The sequence below is a fragment of the Octopus bimaculoides genome, chromosome 7, assembly GCF_046866305.1.
Source record: "Octopus bimaculoides isolate indiv1 chromosome 7, ASM4686630v1, whole genome shotgun sequence".
NCBI classification, from domain to species: domain Eukaryota; kingdom Metazoa; phylum Mollusca; class Cephalopoda; order Octopoda; family Octopodidae; genus Octopus; species Octopus bimaculoides.
The window spans coordinates 51,318,076-51,342,922 of record NC_142934.1 but is presented as its reverse complement, the minus strand read 5'-3'; the positions used below and the strand labels follow the sequence as shown (position 1 = coordinate 51,342,922).

Genomic DNA, 24,847 nt, shown 5'->3' with positions numbered 1-24,847 from the left:
CAATATATAAGCCAATACACATAAAGTGTATGAATTAATTGTAAATAGATATTTTTATAATTTTGTAATAAAGGTTTACACAGGACAGGTTTAATGATAATCATGTGAAATTCGTCGCTGAAATTAGTCTTCACTGTAAAAACTAGGTCTAACAAATTTGTTGAGGTTTTAAGTAATCATCAGTGTCACCTTACCGTTGGCCAACATATAACTAAGAAATGATTGGTTATTTTCAACATTCTTTCAAAGTGAAGATGAGAATGGATGATTGCCATTTCTTTAGCAAAAACTGAAAGTTAATTAGTTGAGACAAATTCTAAAAAAATTGGTTCATTTTAAGAAGCTGCTACCTTATCTGATTTAAGTGACTACTAAGTTGAGAGGATTTCCCAATATTCATTTTGTTTTTTCCAAGTTGATAGTGTTGCCTTATTCTTCATTAATGGTCAGCAGTTATCATTCTAAAGCTGTACTTCAAGAGATGGTGTTCATGTTTAGTTTGATACAGCAATCCTGTGTTGTCAGCAGTTATGAAAGCAGTCAGAATTTGTTCCATGTGGGTTAATGTTATGGTAATACTAACATACTTTTGTGGTTTTAACGCTAATAATGCATTTGCAATGTTTTGGAATTTATTTTGCTAACATTATTAGTTTGGAAAATCCTCTTTAGCTATCAATTCTATTGAAAATATGGCAGTTATTAAATAAACTATTATCTGAGTTGATACAAACTAGAACCTCATCCAGTATCATCTTCATTGAAAAGGGCCAGACAAGCATTCCTGTTTTCTTATTGATCTACTAGTCCTGGCTCCTATTTCATCGAAATGTTCTTAAGAATAAGTTACTCTTGAAATACAACAGAAATAAACATTGTTTTGAATTTGCTGTGTATTAAATCTAAACTTTAAAGTCTCAGTGTTCAAATGAATTTATTATAATTTTTTAGCTATGCTGATCATTACTGCATTTTCAAGCTGCAGTGTTATCTCTCCCAATCTAATATTCATTAATTAGACATAATTCAAATTTTGCATAATGACATACAGATTATTGTAAAATATCTTAAAAATCACATTGTTTTTTAATTCTCAAATAAACTTTTATATCTAATATATTATATACTTTTTAGTTACATATAATTGACATGGACTAATTGTTAAGAAAAAAAAAGGTGCTTTAAAGGTTTTCTGAAAAATTAAGAATAATTTAATTTATTTTAAACACTAGTAATGTATTAGATGATAGTAATTCCTAGAATTCGATAAGCATATATATATATATATATATATATATATATAATAAGGTTGAGGAGGGTATTGGATTTAACCAAACCCAAGAGGATACAGGTAATACCTAGTAAGTGCTGTATACCGACTAGTTTTGCCCCAGTCGTTGTATGAACAGGATTGGGGATTATAAGTCGTGTATTAGCATGTGTATATGTAAATATATAAAAATAAAAAGATAAAGAGAGCAATGGTAAGGTTGGAGAAGTATTTTATGGATAGAGTCTTACAGCTGTAAGACTCTATCCATAAAATACTTCTCCAACCTTACCATTGCTCTCTTTATCTTTCTATTTTTATATATTTATATATATATATATAATATATATATATATATATATATATATATATATATATATATATATATATATATATCTAAGGAGGGAGAGACAGACAGACAGATAGACAGGAGGTAGAAAATGCAATGAACAACATTCTTTATTTAAAATTACAATTGTTTCAACACCCTTTTACACACATAGTACATTGGTGAAATGTTGTTTAATCATTATCATCCATCCAAGGTGTAAAATGTGCCACTTGAGGTGATTGTTCTTTATTAGATCCTGCTGGCATTTCACTTTGTGAGAATATCCTGTAGCCAGAGCATTTCCACTGTATGATGACATCAGGTAGCTAATAACTGTGGACAAGCTTTGCATAGCATACTACAAGGATTTACCTGTGTGTGTGTGTGTGTGCGTGTGTGTGTGTGTGTGTGTGTGTGTGTGTGTGTGTGTGTAGGTGCAGGAGTGGCTGTGTGGTAAGAAGCTTGCTTCCCAACCACATGGTTCCAAGTTCAGTCCAACTACATGGCACCTTCAGCAAGTGTCTTCTGCTATAACCCCAAGCCAAGTAAAGCCTTGTAAGTGGATTTAGTGAATGGAAACTGAAAGAAGCCCATTGTATATGTGGTCTGATCAATAAGTATCCAGACTGTTGCCATAGTAACAGCTAAAGTACACAGAGTGAAGCCGCTTGGCACAGACTGACCTTGAACTCTGCTGTGCATGCGCACTAAGTTTTAATGTTCTACCTCACTTCCGCTGTTTACAGCAGTGCTTGGAAGGAAGGTGTGTAGCATGTGATCATCGCATTCACCATGACAGTGAAAGTTGAGCAGAGAATCTGCGTCAAATTTTGTCAAAACCTTGGCAATACCTGCTCAGAGACCTATGCAAATTTTTCAAAAAATTTTTCAATGCTCTCATCACAATCAAGGAGTGTTTTCTTGGTCAGCTGAAAGTAGTTTTGGCGCAAGCTTGGCAGACAAGTGTCTCACACCCGGACTAAACTGAACTGTAACTAATCTGCACATCCTCTGATAACTCATAAAATTTTTATGGTTTAGTTAGAAAGAAGACCAGTTTCAATAAGCTGTTTCAATTCCTCTAAGAGTGGCAGGAGAAAGGGTGATCTAGCCTGAATTCTTATAAGAGAGTTAGCTCCACTCAAGGGCCAGCTGGTGGCTATGGGCTAAGTCTACCATACCAAAACAAGAAATGTCCCTTCAACAGGCTTCCACCCAGTTTCTGTCTGTTAAATTTTGCTTGCAAGGTTTTGGTTAATCTAAGGCTTTGATGGAACACTCTTGGTGAAGGTGCAGAATAGTACATTAAAATTGCACTGTAGTTGCAAAGCAAACTTCTTAATAAAAAAGTAGTGCTTAAATACATAAACCATTATTGTTCTTTTTTACTAATTGTAGCTAATTATATTTTTATGAATTATATCTAAAATGTAAGGAAATGAACAGCTATCAGCTCTTCTCTTTTGTATTTCAATTGAGAAGTGATTTTAATAAACCACTAAAATCTGGTATCATAGCCAACATATCCACTTGATTGTAGAAGTTCTTGTATTTTATCAGTCTAGCACTTAACACCAGTCTGCTTCGTTCAAAACATATTTTCAAATATTTCAATTAAAAACACTCCATACTTTAATGTAAGACTTTTGTCGAGTTACATTCCAAATTATAGGCTTAACACTTTAGCATTTAAACTGGCCATATCCAGCCCTATCTGGCTCAAATATTCTACCAGTTTTATTTTAGTTCTGACCAGATCTACCCTCTCACACTTATCATACAATGTTCTAAAAATATACAAACACACCATTGAAATCTCAAAGCTACGAGATAATGCATGATGAATTCAAAACAATGTCAATAAATAAGCATTACATTCGACAGTATAATCTGAACACTAAAGGGTTAATATACTGATTAATAAAAAGGTTAAATATTTTACTGAATCCCTTAAAATTCTTGATTATTTTCAGACTTAGATCTGTGTATTTTTTAGAGATATGATCAAAAAAAGGATTAATACATAGGACTGTTGCACAGCCAGTCATTATATACAGCCATAACTAGGAACAGAGTTTAGCATAGTAGAGTGAATTTATTAAAAAGTGGGCTCTGGTATGAGTTTGAACAATTGCACATTGCTCATAGATGTTAATCTAGAAGATACAATGTTCTACCTCTAAACTCCATTAACTACTAGAAGTGTATTTGAGATCATGATTTCCTGAGAAGCTGCTAGTCTGGTGTCTTACCTTATTCTGCCATCTTGCCCCTATGAATTTTGTCTGGAGGAAAGGAATCCTGGAAATTGTGACTTTGCTTCCAAGTTTTTTTAATTTAAACTTGGCTTTCTGGACACTACTTTGTTTTATCAATATTGGAACAATCCATTTGGAAGAAAAAGCACAGATGTGTGCATGTGCACACCCAAACACACTTGAATCAATTTATAAATCTGTCTTTGTCTGGTATCTGTCATCAAATGATTTAGACTGATTGGAGACCCCCTCCTCCACTCTATAACTATTAACTGACAGCAAAGTTAAGATGGACAGAATACTTGTTCACGTGCTCCTAGAAAAATTGGTTGTGGATAGCACATGGAGTAGGAGTTTGCATTGCCATGTAGAAAATTGAAAAGAAGAAAGGAATCAGTCAAAATGGAAACAAAACATTGCAGAATAATAAAACCAGGAGATAAAATGTAAACCAAAGCTGAAATGCTTTTGTGGGAGAAATTCAGCCTCTCTAACAAATTGGGTGAAAATTTGCATTATTGGAATAAAATATTGATTTCATATTTTGTTTTTAGTGAAATAACGTTTTAAGTTATGAATTTTTGCAAGGTGAGTATTGACAATGTTACCAATAGTTTTATTGCATAATGACAGACTTGTCAAACCAGTTAACTTTTTGATAAAATTATCATCATCATCATCATCATCATCATCATCATCATCATTGTTTAATGTCCGTTTTCCATGCTGGCATGGGTTGGACAGTTTGACTATGGTCTGGAGATCCAGCGGCTGCTCCAGGCTCCAGTCTGATCTGGCTATGTTTCTACAGCTGGATGCCCTTCCTTAACGCCAACCACTCTGAGAGTAGTGGGTGCTTTTTACATGTCATCAGCACAGGAGCCAGTCAGGCGGGCCTGGCATTGATCATGTTTGGATAGTGCTTTTTATGTGTTACCAGCACAGAAGCCAGTCAAGGGGTACAGGCATTGGCCACATTTGGATGGTGCTTTTTTACGTGCAACTAGCATGGGAGCCAGTCAGTGGGTACTGGCATTGGCCACGTTCAGATAGTGCTTTTTACATGCCACCGGCATGAAGGCCAGTCAGCAGTCCTGGCATTAATCATATTTGGATAGTGCTTTTTATGTGCCACCAGCATGGGAGCCAGTCAGGCGGACCTGGCATCGACCAGGTTCGGATAGTACATTTCATGTGCCACAGGCACGGGAGCTGGTGGGTACATTCTTCACCAGGGAGGGTCTTTATATTTAAGAGCAATCATCCATCCCGCTGTCTGGTGAGAATGAAATCAACCTCACTAGCAGAGTCACCTGATTGATAGGTTATCAGGTGGCTAACTGGCTCCCTGAAGTTGGTGTTGCAGATCAATAGGTTATTTGTATCACAGAACTCCAGTAGCCTAGTTCCCTCTCAGCATTTAACAGCCACTTTTCTATGGTTGAATGCTCTTCTTGTTGCTAAACCTCACTTGTTTCCAAGTAAGGTAATATTTCCTCATGACTAGATACGTATTCATGCAACATCGGAAATAAAGGACATCGCTTGCATGATAGTGACACTTGTTCACAACTATCATGCTGTGTCAAAGCAAAGGGGCACTAACACACACATACATACATACATACATATATATATATATATATATATATATATATATAAATATATATATATATATATATATTTATTACATACATACACAGGGTTGAAGAGGTATTTGAGGACATTTAGTAATTTCACAAAACAACTCTAATCTAACAACAACCTAATGTATTTTAATAAAAATTTATGCACACATTCTTGATAAGCTTTCTTATAAGATTATTCTTTGAATCTGCCTTCTGTTTTGATTACTATTTCAAAATGGGACTAGAATGGTTGACATGCCTGCACTAGAAGGTCCTTATTCATTTCAGACATTGCCTGGACAATGGTGACTTTTAGGGAAGCTATGATGTTGTGAAGATATCAGTTAGTCTCCATTTCAACAATGCTCTGAACATGGTTGTCTATGAAATTTAATTCTGGTGAATTTGGAGTCCACAAGTTTTGGTGTGGTACATAGTCACAAAGATTATCTGGCTGTTTTGGGGGTTATGTGGGCTTTGTGAGAAAGTGCTGAGTCTAGTTGAAGCATGTATAGCCTTTCACTGTATATTTCATTCATCCAGGGCTTAACAAATGCTGACCTTTGATTTGCCAGAAAGTGCATCCAATTGTCCCTAAGATAATACCTTACTCTCTTAAAAATGGAATGATGCATTGAGTAATGTAGTCCTTGACATACAAAATGATGGGATGGTCAAAATTTGGAGCACATTTGATTACAGGTTTGCTCTATCAGTAATAAATAACTTATGTCCTTTACAAATCTTGTCCTGAAATAAACTTCGCACTGGATGCTTGAACTTTCTAATGATTGATTGGATCATAAGAAGGTATACAACAGTTGATATATAATTAGCTTAAAGGCTTTAAGATGCTTATAAATATATCTCTGTGCATATGTAAATGACTGTATCTGAAGTATACACAGATGTTGACCTTAACTTTGATGTAAAAAATGAATTAAAGAATATGCAAACACAGTATTTATTTGATATTATGTACATCTTTGTTTTATATATATATATAATGTCTATTTCAGAAAGAAGAAGTATCCAGATGTTACATTTTTAACATATAAAGACCGGAAACGCATTTTAGTAAGAGTTTTTTTATTCTTAATCATGTGGTTTAGCAATTTGTTGCATAATTCTTTCATATTAACTGTAATAGTACCTGTAGTTCTTTCTTGGGTCATCAAATTAGTTTCTGGTATTGCTTCCTCTCATTCCTCACTTGTTGGATAATCAAGTTTGTTAGTTGTTTCCCCACCATCTGAGGTATGCATAAATGAGTGTCCAGCCATTTTGAGCTTTAGGTCATCCGAATAGTGGCAAACTTAGCCTGCCACTTGGTTTAATGGAATTTACTCTGTTGCAAGCATTTGAGTCAAGTGTCTGGCTTGTAAATAAATTCCTCCTTTTCTCCCACCAGTTATGGTGGATTCACAAAAAGGTCATGGCCACATCCCATTGTCCTCTGACTAAACTATTAAAAGAATAATAATAAAAAGTAAGATTCCAGTATTATTTTCTGGATGTTCTCGTGGAGGAGTTGAACTCAGTACTGCCTGCAAACAAAGCGCTCATCTGTTGTACAAGTTATACAGATGCATCTGCAGTTACCCTCTGTACTCAACAGTATCTACTCACAGCTAGCTGGCCGCAGACATGTTCAGTGCCTGAAACAGAATACAGACCATTGACCTTTGAATTGCTTGTTCAACACCCAGTTGTATGTCTAAACTGTATGATGTTCATTCTACTCTAGTGTTTGGACAAATTGTCATATTTACCAAAACTAAGTTTATTATTAAGATTTCAATGAAAATTATATCAGATGTTATAAGCATTAATTCCAAACTGAAAGGAATAGGTGTAATGAATGGAACTAAACCATGTACCTATTGCCTACTGTTAGACTGTATTAGCAATTGCACTATAGCATATCTACTGTTTTATCTCTGCAGATTAGGAATTTTGATTTGTTTCTGCTATTTAAACCGTGTTAATTTATCACCACAAAAAAAAAAAAAAAAAATTAAAAAGAATAATAACCTATCTTGCAAGTGTTAAGTGACTGATGTATTATCCTGTGAAGATCAGACAGTACAGTTAAAGTAGCAGAAACAATATATAATATCTAATTTGAGGAGATTGAGTGGTAAATGCTCTGTCTGTGGTGTAATTTTTGATGTAGTTATCTGACATAGTTTGATCCATATCATTGATCATGTTCCTCTTTTATGTCATAAAATCTTGATTACAATATTTGATATAAAACCTATGAGCCATATACATTACAAATATTTAATGTACATGAATTTACTGATTCTAGTGTACATGAATTTGAGTATAGCTCAAGATATATAGTAAATGAAATCTGGCAGAGTCGGCTTTTCAGGTTCAGGATCATACATTATTATACTTCTCTCGTGTGTGTGTGTGTGTGTGTGTGTGTGTGTGCGTGCGTGTGCGTGTGAGCCTAATTAGAAAATAGAGCTGTTTGGCCTGAAACTGGCTTATCTGCAGTTCTTGGTGTATAGGCTCCAAGATTTGGTTGGTACATATAGTTTAGTTTACTCACAATGGCCTGTGTTTTACACTTAGCTTCAAGCTCAATTCCTGTGCGAATTGACTTTTGCATTCTGCTCTAGGAATTAATATATTAAGTACCAGTTATACACAGGTGAGCAGGGTGTGAACTTAATCAGAAATATACTTTCCTATGTAAAGCTGATCAAATGATTAGTTAAAATAAATTTGTAATTTGATTTACTTGTTAATTACTTGTTAATTTCTAGAAAGAAAAAAAATTTGCAATGTATATATGTACATCATGTTGCCATATTTTATTGTGGATGTTTAACATCATTTTAATTGTTCTTTCCTTGCCTTTTTTTCAGATAACTGGTGGTGCAGGTTTTGTTGGTTCCCATTTGGTAGATCGTTTAATGATCCAAGGGCATGAGGTTACTGTCATTGACAATTTTTTCACTGGCCGCAAGCGAAATATTGAACACTGGATAGGGCATGAAAACTTCGAGTTGCTACATCATGATATTGTCAACCCATTATATATTGAAGGTAAGGATTTGACCATCCCATTATCATCATCATCATCATCATCATTTAATGTCCATGTTCCATGCTGACATGGGTTGAATGGTTTGACAGGATCTGATGTGTCCAAGAACTACATCAAGCTCCAATGTCTGCTTTGGCATGGTTTTTACAATTGGATGCCTTTCCTAATGTCAACCACTTTACAGTGTGGACTGAGTTGGGTGCTTTTTTTCATGCCACCTATACTATGGAGGTCACCGTGCAGTTCACAGGGGTATGAGCCATGGATGCAGTAGTGGGGTCAGCTTGTTGCTAAGGAATGAGGAAATTGCTATGAAAGAGGTAGAGGAAGAGCATATTTCTGCACAGGGATCTGCATGACTACTCTCATTTAATAGTGGAAAAGGTGGGGAGAGAAAGAAAAAAATGATGAGTAGGAGTTGCAAAACATAGATAATGGTGCTATAGTATTCAGGTGGCTTCACAAGGCACAAGCTGAGTTTGATTATTTTTGAAATGGCTTGATTTGTGAAACCGTGTTTGTATAACAAAAAACATTCATGACTTTATTTAGCACCTCCAAAACTACTGGGAAGAAGTTATACTCAGATGGCAGACTTGACCTGAATTCTGATAACAGAGTAGATTCCACTGAAGCACCCAAAGGTTACAATGATTGTGTTTATCTCTGGTTTCTGCAGCTGTTGGGCAGATGAATGGTATATCTCCTGGATTTGTTGTAGCTCTATCATAGGTAACGTTTGTTTTTCAATTCCCTCTGGAGAAATTAAATCTAGCATTACAAGTTAAAGAAGGTTATTAATTTCTCAGTGCTGTCTCTGATTTTAACAGTGAATTATCCTCACTGTAGAATCAACATACAGCAAAGTGAGCTTAGCCGGTGACAGCTAAAAGTCTTGGTCATACATGATATGATACCTACTACAGAATATGAACCACTGACCATTTAGTTGTCTCTTTTTCCATAACACCTATCATGATTGTTTTCCTGATAAGGTACAAAAAAAAAAAACAAAAAGAAAAAATACAGTCTTTGTTATGTATGACATGTCTTTTAGGGCTGAATGCCCTTTCTATCATCAACCACATTGCAGCATGGACTGTGTATTTTATCACCATTGATATCAGAGAGGGTATCTGCTGTTGGAATAAAGAATTTCAAGTTATTGCTCTTCCGTATGAGTTGCCTTTTGATGCAGATTATAGAAAAATCAGTCTAAATTATTGAAAGTGAGTTTAATCCTTTTGTAAACCGACCATGTCCAGCTCAAATATTGTACCTGTTTTATGTTCAAACCAGCCAGATTTGGCCTCTCACAACCTACCCTACAATGTCATTCTAAAAATATATGATGACATCATTGAAATCTTGAAGCTATAAGGTAATGCATAATCTGAACGTTAAAGGGTTAAAAGATATAAACCCAAAGAATATAATATAAATCTATAATATCTGTATCTTTGTTGTTTGATGGACTGTTTAAATATTTTTTTTCTTCTTTCATACAGTTGACCAAATATACCATTTGGCATCTCCAGCATCACCTCCAAATTACATGTACAACCCTATTAAAACTATAAAGACCAACACAATTGGCACCATCAATGTTCTTGGTATGTTAGTTTTCTCTAGAATTTTGGTGTTTATTTTCCATTAAACATTTTGGTTCATCATCATTATAAATTACATTTCTTGTATCCTTTCACATATGGCTTAGATTTCTCCCCAATTCTCCACTTAATTGTATGCACTATGGAGCTGGTCTTCAAATTCCATATGTGGCTAGCCAACTTTTGTCGATGTGCTGGAAAGAAGATAGATAGCAACTTATGCATAGAAGAAAGATCTCGTATTCTTCTTAGATCCAGCAATTCCAGCACACTACTTAATTCCAGATCTGAAATTTTTAGCAGCTGCAAACACATAGATATGTTTCTTTTATCGAATTGGAAGACACCACCTGCTCCAGGCTGAGTTGCTGTCTCTTAGAATATATTTTCTGTTATTTTGTTCTATACTAGCTGTATTAATTGTGATTTCTGCTATCAGGGAGGATGGGGATCTTAGTTTACTTGATTTCATTTCTTTTTTCTCGTTCTATTTTTTGCATCAACCTTCATATTTCTTTCACATTTTTTTCTTATTTTCTCACTGTCCGGTGTCCTTGTTTTTAAAATATATGTAATGCATTAACAGACCCTGAAAGATTGTTCATAAATATGCCTAGTTAAATTACCATAAAAGCATGAAACTATTAGTAAGTCTTTCTGTTGTGTATTAAATTGATATATATATCTGTCTCATATATATATATATATATATATATATATATATATATATATGTCTCATATATATATATATATATATATATATGTCTCATATATATATATATATATATATATATATATATATATATATATATATATGAGACAGAGATGTTTAGAACAGGTAATGAGACAGGGACATATGAAGAGAGGAACAGATATATTGTTGTAAGAGGGTTGTGATGTTAAAAATGACAGTATCATCCATTGTATATCAACAAACTGAAAAGTTCTATATGAATGTGAAAATGACGCTAGAGATTTTCTTTTGACTTCTGCAGCATGCTCCATATTGGTGTGGTTAACGTTTCTCGATAAAATGGAAATATGGGTTCAAGAAAGATTTGTTGAATATTTATTGTTTTGTTTTTTTTACTGGGATTGTCAAGATTTCTTACCTTAAACTTTTTAACATTTGTAATTGCTAAGTGTTGAACCAAAGCTATCATAATACAAAAAAAAAAAAAGAGTCCTTTCCCCAAACTGCAATGTAACTTTTGTGTCTCACTGAAATGTAATCCTTGCTAATTTGCCTAAAAATGGAATATAAAGCAAATTGCCATTTTATTTCCAGAAGCTTTCAAAATGTAGTTTGTCTCACTTCATTATCATAAAATTTTACAAGTATTTCTCACGAATACTTTTTCTATGTTTTTCAATATTTTCAAAGGTTTGGCCAAACGTGTGCGAGCTAGGATTTTATTGGCATCCACTTCTGAGGTCTATGGAGGTATGTGCAGAGTTTTAAATACCTTGATTCACTAAAATTATATCATTGGGTTGTTTTTTTATAGATCAGGGCTGATGTGGGAATATGTGGCTCGAGAGATTTGACACTAAAGTGACTGATGTCTTTTCCTTCAGAAATACTCCTCACTGAGTTATCTTGGTTAAAGAGTGACAACAGGAGGTTTTCAACAAAGTGTTTAAAAAGTCTGACTCTAAATGGTATTGCCCCAGCATGGCCACAGCTCATGAGCTTAAGCTGGTTCAATTCAATTCAATTCTAGTCTACAGTCTTAAGAGGCTGGAAGACATCCAATTTTCTGGGGACATTAGGTAACTGAGAGTATAAGACTTCTCCGTTGGAATAAGATGTGAATCCATTGCAGAGTTAACCTCCAAATATCACTGGTTCATTTTCAGCTGCATAGACTGGAGCAATGTTAAATTACTCAAGAACACAGTGCATGTCTGGTCAAAAAAACATCAAACCTATGACTTAATAACTGTGAGCCCAATACTCTAATCATTAAGCCATATATTTTCACACAAATTCTACAAAACTGAAATCATCATCATCATCCTCATTTAATGTCCCTTTTCCATGCTGGCATGGGTTGGATGGTTTGGCAGGAACGAGTTAGCCAGAGGACTATGTCAGACTCCATTGTCTACTTTGGCATGGTTTCTATGGCTGGTTGCCATTACTGATAGATAGTGGACAGACGCAGCAAGCAGTGTCTGTCAGCAAGGTACGCTATACAGGCCAGTCATGCAGACGACAACATACGTCTTCGTAATGTGGGACATATCAATATGTAGCACCTGTGTTGGCGTTTTTTACATGACACCAGCGTTGGTGGGGATGATCAACTAATTTGCCTGTTGGGAGGTTAAAGTATAACAGAAAGATAGAGAAGAGATATATTGCTGTTGAGGGGATGCAGGGCTACCTCAGTTGGAAAAAAAAGGAGAGAAAAGTGGGAGATAGGATTAGAGAGAATGAAAGAGAGAGAGATATAGACTGATTATTAAATGTTCAGAAGGTCGATATCAAAAAGCTGAACCTGGACGAAGTATTGAAGGCTGATCTCAAAACACTGAACCTTATGAAAGAGGTCCAACCCATGCCAGCATGGAAAGCGGACATTAAATGATGATGATGATGAGTGATGACAGCGGGCCAAGATATGTGGTACATTACTGTACTCAAGAAGTCCTGTCCACCACAACGGAATTGAGGTCTTAAAACAAAGGTGCCATGTAAAAAGCATTGGCGTGGGTGCTGGTGCCACGTGATATGCACTCAATGCACTGTGGAGTGGTTGGCTTTAGGAAGGGCATCCAGCATAGAAACCAAGTCAAAACAGACTATAGAACCTGCTGTGGCCTCTGGCCTTGCCAGCATGGAAAATGGACGTTAAGCGTTGATGATGATGATTGATGAAGAATGCAGTGTCTCAGCAGAAGTTAGTTGGGATCACCCAGCAACAACAGCCAAGAACATTGTAGCAGCTTTCAGAAAGTGGAACAATCTACATATCTTGGTCTTTCAATTATCCTTTCTTCAGATATACTCTTTTACTTGTTTCAGTCATTTGACTGCGGCCATGCTGGAGCACTACCTTTAGTCGAGCAAATCGACCCCGGGACTTATTCTTTGTAAGCCTAGTACTTATTTTATCGGTCTCTTTTGCCAAACCGCTAAGTGACGGGGACATATACACACCAGCATCGGTTGTCAAGCAATGCTAGGGGGGCAAACACACCCACACACACACACACATATATAAATATATATACATATATACAATGGGCTTCTTTCAGTTTCTGTCTACCAAATCCACTCACAAGGCTTTGGTCGGCCCGAGGCTATAGTAGAAGACACTTGCCCAAGATGCCACACAGTGGGAATGAACCTGGAACCATGTGGTTGGTAAGCAAGCTACTCACCGCACAGCCACTCCTGCGCCTATAAGTAATATTATTTATGAAATGAAATGCTCCTATCGAAACAGCTGTTGAAAACTCCTGATCAGATTAGGCTTTAACTGAACAATGATAAGTTAACAACTGAAGTAGGCTGGTAGCTAAATTTTCTGAGTATAACAACTGATAAAAATTAGTTCTTCTACTTGAGGTAAATGGTGAAAACTGAATCCTTGTGCTCACTGGATTGGTCTAATGGTATTAATTTATGTTACAGATCCTGAAGTTCATCCTCAAGTTGAAGAATATTGGGGTCATGTGAACCCCATTGGTCCAAGGGCCTGTTATGATGAAGGCAAAAGAGTTGCTGAAACCATGTGCTATGCATATGCCAAGCAGGTATAGTAATATCTAATTTATCTAAATTGGCACAAGCTATATATTTGTAAAAGTGTGTAGGTACAAATCATTGAATTTAACCTCTTGTATATGCTTCATATATAGAGAGATGAAGGACAAATTCAGTCCCTGTATGATTTGAACTAAAGATGTTGAATTAAGGACATACAGAAATATAGCTAGATGATGTGACATACTCTGCTGTCACACTATGTTGTTTCTGCTAGTACACTCTTGTGTTAGTCCACTGTCTCACTGCACTATTATACTGCTGTAACATTCCACTATCGTGCTACACTTCACTGTTATACTACAGTTGTTGCCAAAAGTTTGGAACATTTTTTAAAATTAAAATTATGCCCAAGTACAATTGGATTCAAATATAATGTAGAGATATACTTACTTAATAACTGATCCAATGGTTCATTATCTTCTAGGCATATGAACCCCAATTGAGAAACACTGAATATAAAACTGAAGGAACAAACTGATATTATGTTGGTTGTCTTCTACTAAAGTTTGCATTCACAATGTCAGTAATTTGGTTAATTATATATTGTGTCAGTAATTTGGTTAATTAAATCCCCCTCTCTCTTTCGGAGAGGGACAAGCACATACACAGACATATACACATGCGGCAGTAACTTCCACCTACCAAATTCAATCACAAAGCTTCGGTCAGCCCGGAGCTATAGCAGAAGACACTTGCCCAAGGTGCCACACGGTGGGACTGAACCCGAAACCATGTAACTGGGATGTGTACATATGTAATAGGATGTCTTGTGTATTATATTCTATACTGATTGTTATGCAGATACATCCAGCTCACAGTTCTCTTGTACTTTTCTATCTGTCTATGTCATTCTCTCTGGATGGATAAATTTACACAAAAGCAAAAATGTAAAACAGAAACTTCCTTCCTCGCACCCCTTCACAGTGTTAAGTTACTTATTTATGGTTTATTGTCAGTAAAATTCAGATAGCATTGTAATAGTGAGCAATATGGGAAAAGCATTGAGGATATTCATGGCTCACAATTTGCCCAAGGTGCTACACAGTGGGACTGAATCTAAAACCATGTGGTCAGGAAGCAAGTTTTTTACCACACAGCCATGCCTGTGCCTATATATATATATATATATATATATATATATATATATATATATATATATATATATACTCACACATCAGCAACATTTAACATCCATGGTCTATGTTGGTATGGGTTGGATGGTTTGAAAGTATCTGATAAGTCCAAGGGCTGTATCATGCTCCAGTGTCTGTTGTGACATGGTTTCTAATGCTGGATGCCCTCTCTAATGCCAACACATTTTACAGTTGGTTAGTCTGTAAGAACCAGTGGATGAGGAGGTAAGTATAGAGCATGATAGGAGGAAATTTGGTTCAGGAGTAAGGGTGAGTCACTGTACATGGGTGAAGAGCACAATATACAATATGCATAGTGCTTCCAGAATTCAGTTTCACTGAGGAGGGCAGGTATTTTTGCAAACTTCATAATCGTCAGGTAATGCAATATATATATCAGTCCTCCATAGCAGATGTGTTAAGGCCACGCCCCTGTTGAAGTGGACTGGCCTGCAAGAGTCCTTTGCCGGTGCTGCTCATGTATAAAGCACTTATGCCAGTGTCACATAAAAGCACTTGTGCCAGTGACATGTTAAAAGCACCCAGTACACACTGTAAGGTGGTTGGCATTAGGAAGGGCATTCAGCTGTAGAAGTGAAGCTAAATCAGACTGGAACCTGGTGCAGCTCTCTGGCTTACCAGCTCTGGTCAAACTGTCCAACCCATGCCAGCATAGAAAATGGATGTTAAAGGATGATGATGATGACGATGGTGGTGGTAGTGGTGGTGGTGGTGATGATGATGATGATGATGATGATGATGATGATGATGATGATGAAACAACAACTGACTTCTTTTAGTTTCTGTCTACTAAAACCACTCATAAAACTTTGGTCAGCTCAGGGCATTAGCAGAAGACACTTGCCAAAGCTGCACACCCGAAGGAGTGATGCACTATTCAGGAACATTTGGCTTGTGTCCTCTATGAAAGCCGCAAGCTTTCCAGACCTTCTGAATGAAATTGTTAGACAAAACATTTCAGGAGTCCATCACACACGCACACACACACACACACACACACACACACACACACACGTGCGTGTGTGTGTGTGTCCCTGACTGGACGTGTCTATTTGAATGTTGCCTTTGTCTTGGCATTTGTGCACTGGTTCAGAACAAAGTCATTGTTCATATAAACTGAGTCCTTTGTTTACAATCATACAATTGCAATCTCCTGCAAAAATATTCCAGGCCATCGTGCTGCCTTTTGTTCTGTGAAAGAGGGGAAAATATTGTTTTGTTTGGAAGCAGATGAGGGTTATCAACAGTGCATGCAAGCATAGAAAAAGATGACCATTAAGATGTCACAGCTGCCACCACAACTATGGCTGTCACTGACATAGCCTGTGTGACAAAACACAACAACACAAATGTATATATTGTAAAGCATCCCCCTACTAGAACCCTGCCATCTTTCTCTATACTGTTGGTTATTCTATGGAAAATATTAATAACTGGAGCTGCTTACATTTTCAGGAAAACCTTGAAGTGCGTGTTTCGAGAATTTTCAATACTTTTGGTCCCCGGATGCACATGAATGATGGCCGTGTTGTGAGCAACTTTATTTTGCAAGCTCTCCAGAACGAACCTATTACGGTATGTCTTATAACACAATATGTTTTAACATGTTCCTGTCCGTGTGTGTGAATATGTGTTTGCTTATTTGTTGTTATATATTTGGACAGAATATAATGCACAGAATAATACACACATACATGCATACATATACATGCAGCATGCACACACAGTCACACATGTACACACAAGCAGACAAATACAAATGTATATGAGACCCACTGTGTGTGTGTGTGTGTGAGTATGTGTACACACACACATGATTCCTTTAGCAGTTTACATTTCTTCTCCAAATTATATTGCCACTTTGGAGTAATTGTACAAATTTTCCTGTATTCATTTTGGCTCAAGTGTTTTATTCTCATTCTTTCATGTCTTTATCTTATAAGGTATATGGTGATGGTACACAGACCAGATCGTTCCAGTATGTTAGTGATTTGGTAGATGGGCTTATTGCTTTAATGAACAGCAATTACTCTCAGCCAGTAAACATTGGCAACCCCGAAGAACATTCTGTTATGGAGTTTGCCAAAATTATTAAGAGCCTTGTTGGTATGTTTGACTTTGATTTATCTTAATTTTTTTTCTATTTTATTTTGTTGATTGATTTCTTGTTATTGTTAGTTATCTCACCACTTTAACCTGCAAGTGAACCTTGATCTAGAAGTGGTGTTTGAAACATAAATTAACTCAAACTTTTGACAGCTTTTCATTTAGATCACTGTAAACAAGAGGTTTCTGTCATTGGATTAGGGTCATTGATATCAAAAAGCGTAATTATTTTTTTGTTAGATTCTACTTTAAACATGTTTAACATGTCTTTTACATGTCTACTCAATAAAGTATTTCTTTTGTTTCGGTCATGTATATATGCAGATATGTATTCACATTGTTGACAGTGAGAGAGAAGAGAAAACTAGTGTACAACCTACTTGACAGAAATCTTAATTTTTAGCTTATCTGTTTCTCAGGTGGTGACAGCAAGATAGTCAATAGACCGGCCATGCAGGATGATCCACAGAGGCGGCGACCAAATATTTCAAAAGCTTTAAAATATCTGAACTGGAAACCTAGAGTAAGAACTCTTATATTTACTCTCTCAATAACAATCATAACCCTTTCTATTATAGGCACTAAGCTTGAAATTTTGAAGGATGGAGACACGTTTTAATCCTATTGTTGTGCAAACTGGATATATCCACTCAAACTTTTATTACCCTTAACTATGGAAAGCAGCTTTATAAAGTAATCTATGTTTTGTGGAATGTCATGTTTGAAACTATTTTTTGTTGAGGTGGCTGAGTTCCTTTTGAGTGTTTGGCCTCATGAAGGTGAGGCTGCTGAGTTCTTTTTGAGTGGGCCTCACGAAGGTGAGGTGGCTGAGTTCCATTCGAGTGGACCTCACGAAGGCGTGGTGGCTGAGTTCCTTTCGAGTGGGCCTCATGAAGGTGAGGTGGCTGAGTTCCTTTCGAGTGGACCTCACGAAGGCGTGGTGGCTGAGTTCCTTTCGAGTGGACCTCACGAAGGCGTGGTGGCTGAGTTCCTTTCGAGTGGGCCTCACGAAGGCAAGGTGGCTGAGTTCCTTTTGAGTGGGCCTCACGAAGGCAAGGTGGCTGAGTTCCATTCGAGTGGACCTCACAAAGACGTGGTGGCTGAGTTCCTTTCGAGTGGGCCTCACGAAGGCAAGGTGGCTGAGTTCCTTTTGAGTGGGCCTCACGAAGGCGTGGTGGCTGAGTTCCTTTTGAGTGTTGGGCCTAATGGAGGCAATGTGGCCAAACTCCATTTGAGTGCTGGGCTTCACGGAGGCAATGTCCAAGATCTTTGGCATTATGTTATGTTTGAGAAGAAGACCCATGAAACCCAGCAAAATCGCAGTCGTGGCAGTTACCGGTATCATGTAAAAGCACCCATTACACTCTCAGAGTGGTTGGCATTAGGAAGGGCATCCAGCTGTAGAAAAGTATGCCAAACCAGACTGGATCCTGGCGCAGCCTCCCAGTGTGCCAGTCCAGTCAAACCGTCTAACCCATGCTAACATGGGTAACTGATGTTAAATGATGATGATGTATATCAAGTTTATTATGAGGTAACATAACTTGCAGAAAATACCAATTTTATGTTTTAGTGCATAATTAACACCATAATTACAAGAATAATCATGAAATTTAATTTCACAGTTATTGGGATTAATTTCTCGAAAGGATTCCAACAGTAATTCAAGAATATTATATAAGCTGTTTTAGAATACTGAGTTTGTATCCATCTCTGGCACGTTTCCTCCTGCATATGTGTCTGTATCTATTACTTGAGTTAATGCTCTTTGAAAAGGCATAAGTATCACAATTTCCATTCGCTTTTACTGTATTAGGTTACGATAACGAGTCACTCATTGATGGATACTTCTGATAGAAAAAGGGTTGAGAATGAAAGCAGTTGATTCTATATATTGTAATAGCACAGGGTGGAGGCGCAATGGCCCAGTGGTTAGGGCAGCGGACTCGCGGTCATAGGATCGCGGTTTCGATTCCCAGATCGGTCGTTGTGAGTGTTTATTGAGCAAAAACACCTAAAGCTCCACGAGGCTCCGGCAGGGTATGGTGGCGAACCCTGCTGTACTCTTTCACCACAACTTTCTCTCACTCTTACTTCCTGTTTCTATTGTACCTGTATTTCAAAGGGACCAGCCTTGTCACACTGTGTCACGCTGAATATCCCCGAGAACTACGTTAAGGGTACACGTGTCTGTGGAGTGCTCAGCCACTTGCACATTAATTTCACGAGCAGGCTGTTCCGTTGATCGGATCAACTGGAACCCTCAACGTCGTAAGCGACGAAGTGCCAACAACAACAATTGCACAGGGTATAAATGGATATTTATCATATATACTTTATGTACTGTATGATCATAAGGTTGTCTGCTTTCTCTTCTAATGAGGCAATAGTTGGCAGAATTGGAAGAGCATTGGACAAAATATTTAGTGGCATCTTCTAATTGCTCTTTTATGTCCTGATTTCCAATCCCTCTTAGGTTGACTATACCTTTCATTCTCCTGAAGTTTGTAGAGTAACTACTGAGAATTAACCCTTTAACATTTAAACCAGTCATAACTAGTCAACCTAGTTTATGTTCAAACTGGCCAGATCCAGCTCTTTACACTTACACTACAATGTCATTCTAAAACTGAACAGTTGCATCAACAAAATCTGTAAGCTACAGGATAATGCTGGATTAATTCAAAACAATGTGAATGAATAGCCGTTAAGGGTTAATATAATCAACTGAACTCTTGAAGGTGGACACTGCAATAAACCCAAGAATATAGTTTTCTAGTTTCTAATTTGAATTAGTAAATATAGATGTAGGCATGGCTGTGTAGTTAGAAGTTTGCCTTCTAACCACATAATTCCATGTTCAGTCCCACTGTGTGGCACCTTGCACAAGTGTTGTCTACTATGGGTCAGGCTGACCAAAGCCTTGTGAGTGGATTTGGTAGATGGAAACTAAAAGAAGCCTGTTGCACATATATATAATCTGTGCGTTTGTGTTTGTGTTTGTCCCCCACCATTGCTTGACAACTGTTGTTGGTGTGTTTACATCCCTGTAACTTAGTGGTTTGGCAAAATAGATGGATAGAATAGGTGCCAGGCTTAAAAAGAAAATAAGTCCTGGGGTTGATTAGTTTGACTAAAATTCATCAAGGCGGTGCTCCAGCATGGCCATAATCTTAATGACTGGAACAAGTAAAAGACAAAAGTTGCAATAATTTGATTTATGAGTAAAATAATAATTTATTAATTTTTTTTTCTTTTTTCTTTTTTCTTTTTGCACGATAATAAAAGTTATTTTAATTTTCTCATTTCAGATTCCAATGATTGCCGGAATTAACCGCACCATTGAATATTTTCGTAATGAACTCAGTCGCTCTCAGCATAGTCAACGGAATTTTCATCCACCAGATCTTGTGTGATAATTTGAACTGAGTGCAGTCACTGACAAAACTTTATACAGTGATGTCATTGAAATCACTGATCAGACATTTAATGTTGGTGTAACTGCAGTTCTTCATCAGACATTACGTGTCTGTATGACAGCAGTACTTCATCAGACATTTTACAATACCATCATCCATATGGCATCAGATATTTTACTGTGGTGATACTGTAATGAAACCAGACTTTGTACAGTGATATCACAGCAGTGACACTATTGGATATTCTATGTTGATATTACTCTGATACCACCAGATGTTCTCAGATGGTGTTATTATAGTCATTTTATTTTGTTTCTCTAGTTCATAATAACTTATTCTAAACTAAAAAACAAACAAAACAAAACAAAAAATTGACATTTTCTCTTATTCTTTAAATTATTATTCATTTTTTTTTATTTGACCTCAAATGAACTATTTTTTTGTTTACTATCATTTTTTCCTTTTTTTGTTGTCTAATTTGAAGTTGTGTTTGCAGTGTTTAGTTTGTTTGTCATTTCATCACACACACACACACACACGCACACACACACACACACACACACGCACACACACACACACACACACACACACATATACACACATAGATATAGATTTTATTTAGACTTAAATTTTATATACATATATTATATATGTGTGTGTGTATGTATATACATACACACACATTGTTTTTATTAATAACTGGCAGAAGTTATTTTCTTGTTTGCGTCACCAAACATATCATATATATATATATATATATATATATATATATATATATATATATATGTATATGTATGTATGTATGTATGTATGTGCACATAGAGAGAAAGAGGTAGGTTGATATAAATTATATATATATTGATATATAAAGGTAATTAATACAGAAGAAAATGATACAAAGTTAACATTACTGGTGGTCTGTTGTAAACCTTATATGACATCTCTTTACATGAATGTTGAAAGATGGGAGGACATGGCTGATGATTTGCTCTCAGTGGAAATTGGAACTAGACTGGGGTTTTAAAAAGATGAGGCGAGAGACTGAAACATGTTGATGAAGAGAAATCAGGATCGACAGAAAAGCAGTACCGGTACACTGCCTTTAGATGAAGTCATTGCATACTGCATCTGAGACTCTTATTCATGTGTGGATCTCTGTAATCACAACTGACACTGCTCTGCCGACAAGACCAAATCCAAGACCTTCCAAGTGCAGTTCCATGGCCTCACGGATGCCTTCAAATACATGTGTGTGTATTCTTTTTAATATTTTGAAGAAATAACAGTGTGACTCAAGGGTCAAGAGTTTCATGCATTGGCACTTATCAAACTTTTGATAAGTGCCAATGCTCAAAACTCTCGGCTCTTGTGTTACTCTTTTCTTTCTGATAAATATTAATAAAGATATACCCATGTTTTGAGTCCTATTTTTCCTCTGTGTATCACCATACCTACATGTGTGTCTGTGTGTATACATGTGTGTGTGTGTATAAATTTTATTTTTTGGTTTTGAGTTATCTCACAGATGCTCTGAAATGCATCATCAACGATGTTTCTGGAAGTTTTCAAATCAGAACCCTTTTCGTGCTCAGTTGACTCTGCTGGGGTGGATCAAGTCCTAGTCTGCATTCCATTAGCAACAAACTACTGGTCTGCTCTTTTTATCCAAAGCCACCTCATAACTTTCTCTGTAGCTTCAATGATGGAATTGCTGCACCAGTAACTCTAAATCCTGTCAGAGCTTAGCAGAGTGAATATTCTACAAATCCCAGCACTCTACTTCAGTTGGCTGGCACTTTGCTAGACAGCTTCAAAGTGTTTGGTCTCAGGAAGGGCAGGTTAAATGATGGCCACGCAACCTCAATTTTAATCCTAATCCATCAAATTAGGTTACTTCATGTAAAGAGTGTTGTCCCTGTGTTCATACTCTACTGAATGAAAACTGAACTACTAGCTCATGCTAAATCCCAACCCAATATGTGAGGTACTTCCTGCATAAGTAACTGAATGTTGCTGAAAATTCTGTCATGGCCTGATACTAATGAGGTGCCAGCACCCTGCTGACATCTTGTCTGATCATGCAGGTCTAAAAATAGAGAAAATAGCTGGTGCTGCTCCAACAACATTAATACTACATGACCTATGCTGACCGACAGAAGCCTAAACACCTGGAAGACATCTTGAGTTACTCTCCAAACCCGACACTGATCCTAGCAATTGATGACATAGATGTATCCTATGCATCTATGAAACTTTCAAAGCATGTGGAGCTGAGTCAAACTGTTATGGTGTATGTATATATGTTATTTTATTTTTATAATTACAGTATAGAATCACTCTAATTACATTGCTCTGTATTCCAGATGAACTTCAGCAAAAATCTATATTAAACAGGATCAAATCTACATGACATTCAGATATACCCTGGCCAATTGCAACAACTTCTATACAACTGGTGTGAATCTGTATTTAAGCTCCTTTCATAAATAGAGTTGTTCTGATGAACTTGAGATAAGCCTGATGATTTTAGAGCCAGTAGTAGTATAGATTTGATCCATTTAAGTTTGAATTTTTACTGGAGTTTTTCTTAAGCTCAGAGTAATGTTCCTACTGAATTCATGCTGTAATTATTAAAATGTTTAAATTGATTTTTAAATGTTGAGTGCTCCCTTAATTGTTTTATGGCACTTGCTCAACCATCCCACTTTCGCTTTCTCTGATTAATGTTCTTTCTTCCTCTCTCTTCCTAGATATATATGTATGTATGCATGCATGTATGCATACCTATATATATACATATGTGTATATATATATATATATATATATATATATATATATATATATATATATATATATATATATATATATATATGAGAAGGTTGGTATGTGAAAGCACGTGGTTGGATGTATAAAAGATAATAAGAGTGAAAAAACTACAGAAGGCTTGTGTTACATGGTTAAAGTATATATTTAAATTATGTCAGAAAAATGTTATAAATTTTTTTTGGTATATAAACATTGTATTTGGAGAAATAACTGGTTTCGTGTTGTCTTTTCAAATTTCTCTACTTCATTGTAACATGTGTTACTTTAACCATGTAACACAAGCCTTCTGTAGTTTTTTCACTCTTATTATCTTTATATATATATATATATATATATATATATATATATATATATATATATATTATAGAAGTATGTATATATACATATATATACATATATATATATATATGTATATATATATATATGTGTATATATATATATATATATATGTATATATATATATATATATATATATATATATATATATATGTATATATATATATATATATATGTATGTATATATATATGTTTTAGTATAGAAGTATGCATATGTGTATGCACACACACTGACACATGCGCATATATGTGTGCTAGTGTATGCATGCATACAGATAGACATACAGGGATATATTCCTTTATTTGTAAAACAGATAAAAATTGGCATCAGAAAGAGCGTCTGGATGTAAAAATCCTGCATCAATAGGTTTTCCCATGTATGTCTTGCTTGCATAGATAAAAAGAGGCATTTAAATGAAAAAGCAAATATGCTTCCATATATATACATGTATATATGTGTGTGTGTATATATATATATATATATATATATATATATATATATATATACACTCACACACAAATGTGTGTGTGTATATATATATATATATATATATATATATATATATATATATATATATATATATATATATATATATATATTATATTTATATATACTCACACAAATCTGTGTGAATATTTATATATATACACACAAACAAACATACATAGGTGTATATATATGCATATATGTGTGTAAATGTGTCAGTATATATATATATATATATATATATATATATATATATATATATATATATATTGATAGATATATACACAAATGAATGTGTGTGTATATGCATACCTATACATCAGTGCATGCATACAACTGCATGTAGATGTTTGGATACGTATATATGTTGATACATATACATAGATACTCCTATACATGAATGTGCGGGTACACACTCACACACACATATTTGAAGTAATTTTAGCATTGTCAGAGTAAAGTGTGAACAAATGCTCTGCATATTTGTGTTTATCTTCATCACAGTCAAAGAGAAATGTTTCCAAATGACAGTGGAATAAATGCACAAGAAATACTACAAAAGACAAGCAAGATTAATATA

The 24,847-nt window shown here is 35.7% G+C and overlaps 1 protein-coding gene across 1 annotated transcript in view; it reads left to right on the top strand.

The window, feature by feature from the left end:
- The window catches only part of LOC106870180 (UDP-glucuronic acid decarboxylase 1), a 56,550-nt gene extending 35,340 nt beyond the window's left edge, over nt 1-21,210 (top strand). Inside the window, exons 4-12 of the mRNA XM_014916180.3 lie at nt 6,507-6,564; nt 8,370-8,550; nt 10,060-10,164; nt 11,546-11,605; nt 13,805-13,926; nt 16,549-16,668; nt 17,037-17,199; nt 17,619-17,722; nt 20,511-21,210. Coding sequence (XP_014771666.1) covers nt 6,507-6,564; nt 8,370-8,550; nt 10,060-10,164; nt 11,546-11,605; nt 13,805-13,926; nt 16,549-16,668; nt 17,037-17,199; nt 17,619-17,722; nt 20,511-20,615 — 1,018 coding nt within the window. The 3' untranslated portion in view covers nt 20,616-21,210. The remainder of the gene's footprint in view (nt 1-6,506; nt 6,565-8,369; nt 8,551-10,059; nt 10,165-11,545; nt 11,606-13,804; nt 13,927-16,548; nt 16,669-17,036; nt 17,200-17,618; nt 17,723-20,510) is intronic.
- Nucleotides 21,211-24,847: the final 3,637 nt, after the last annotated feature.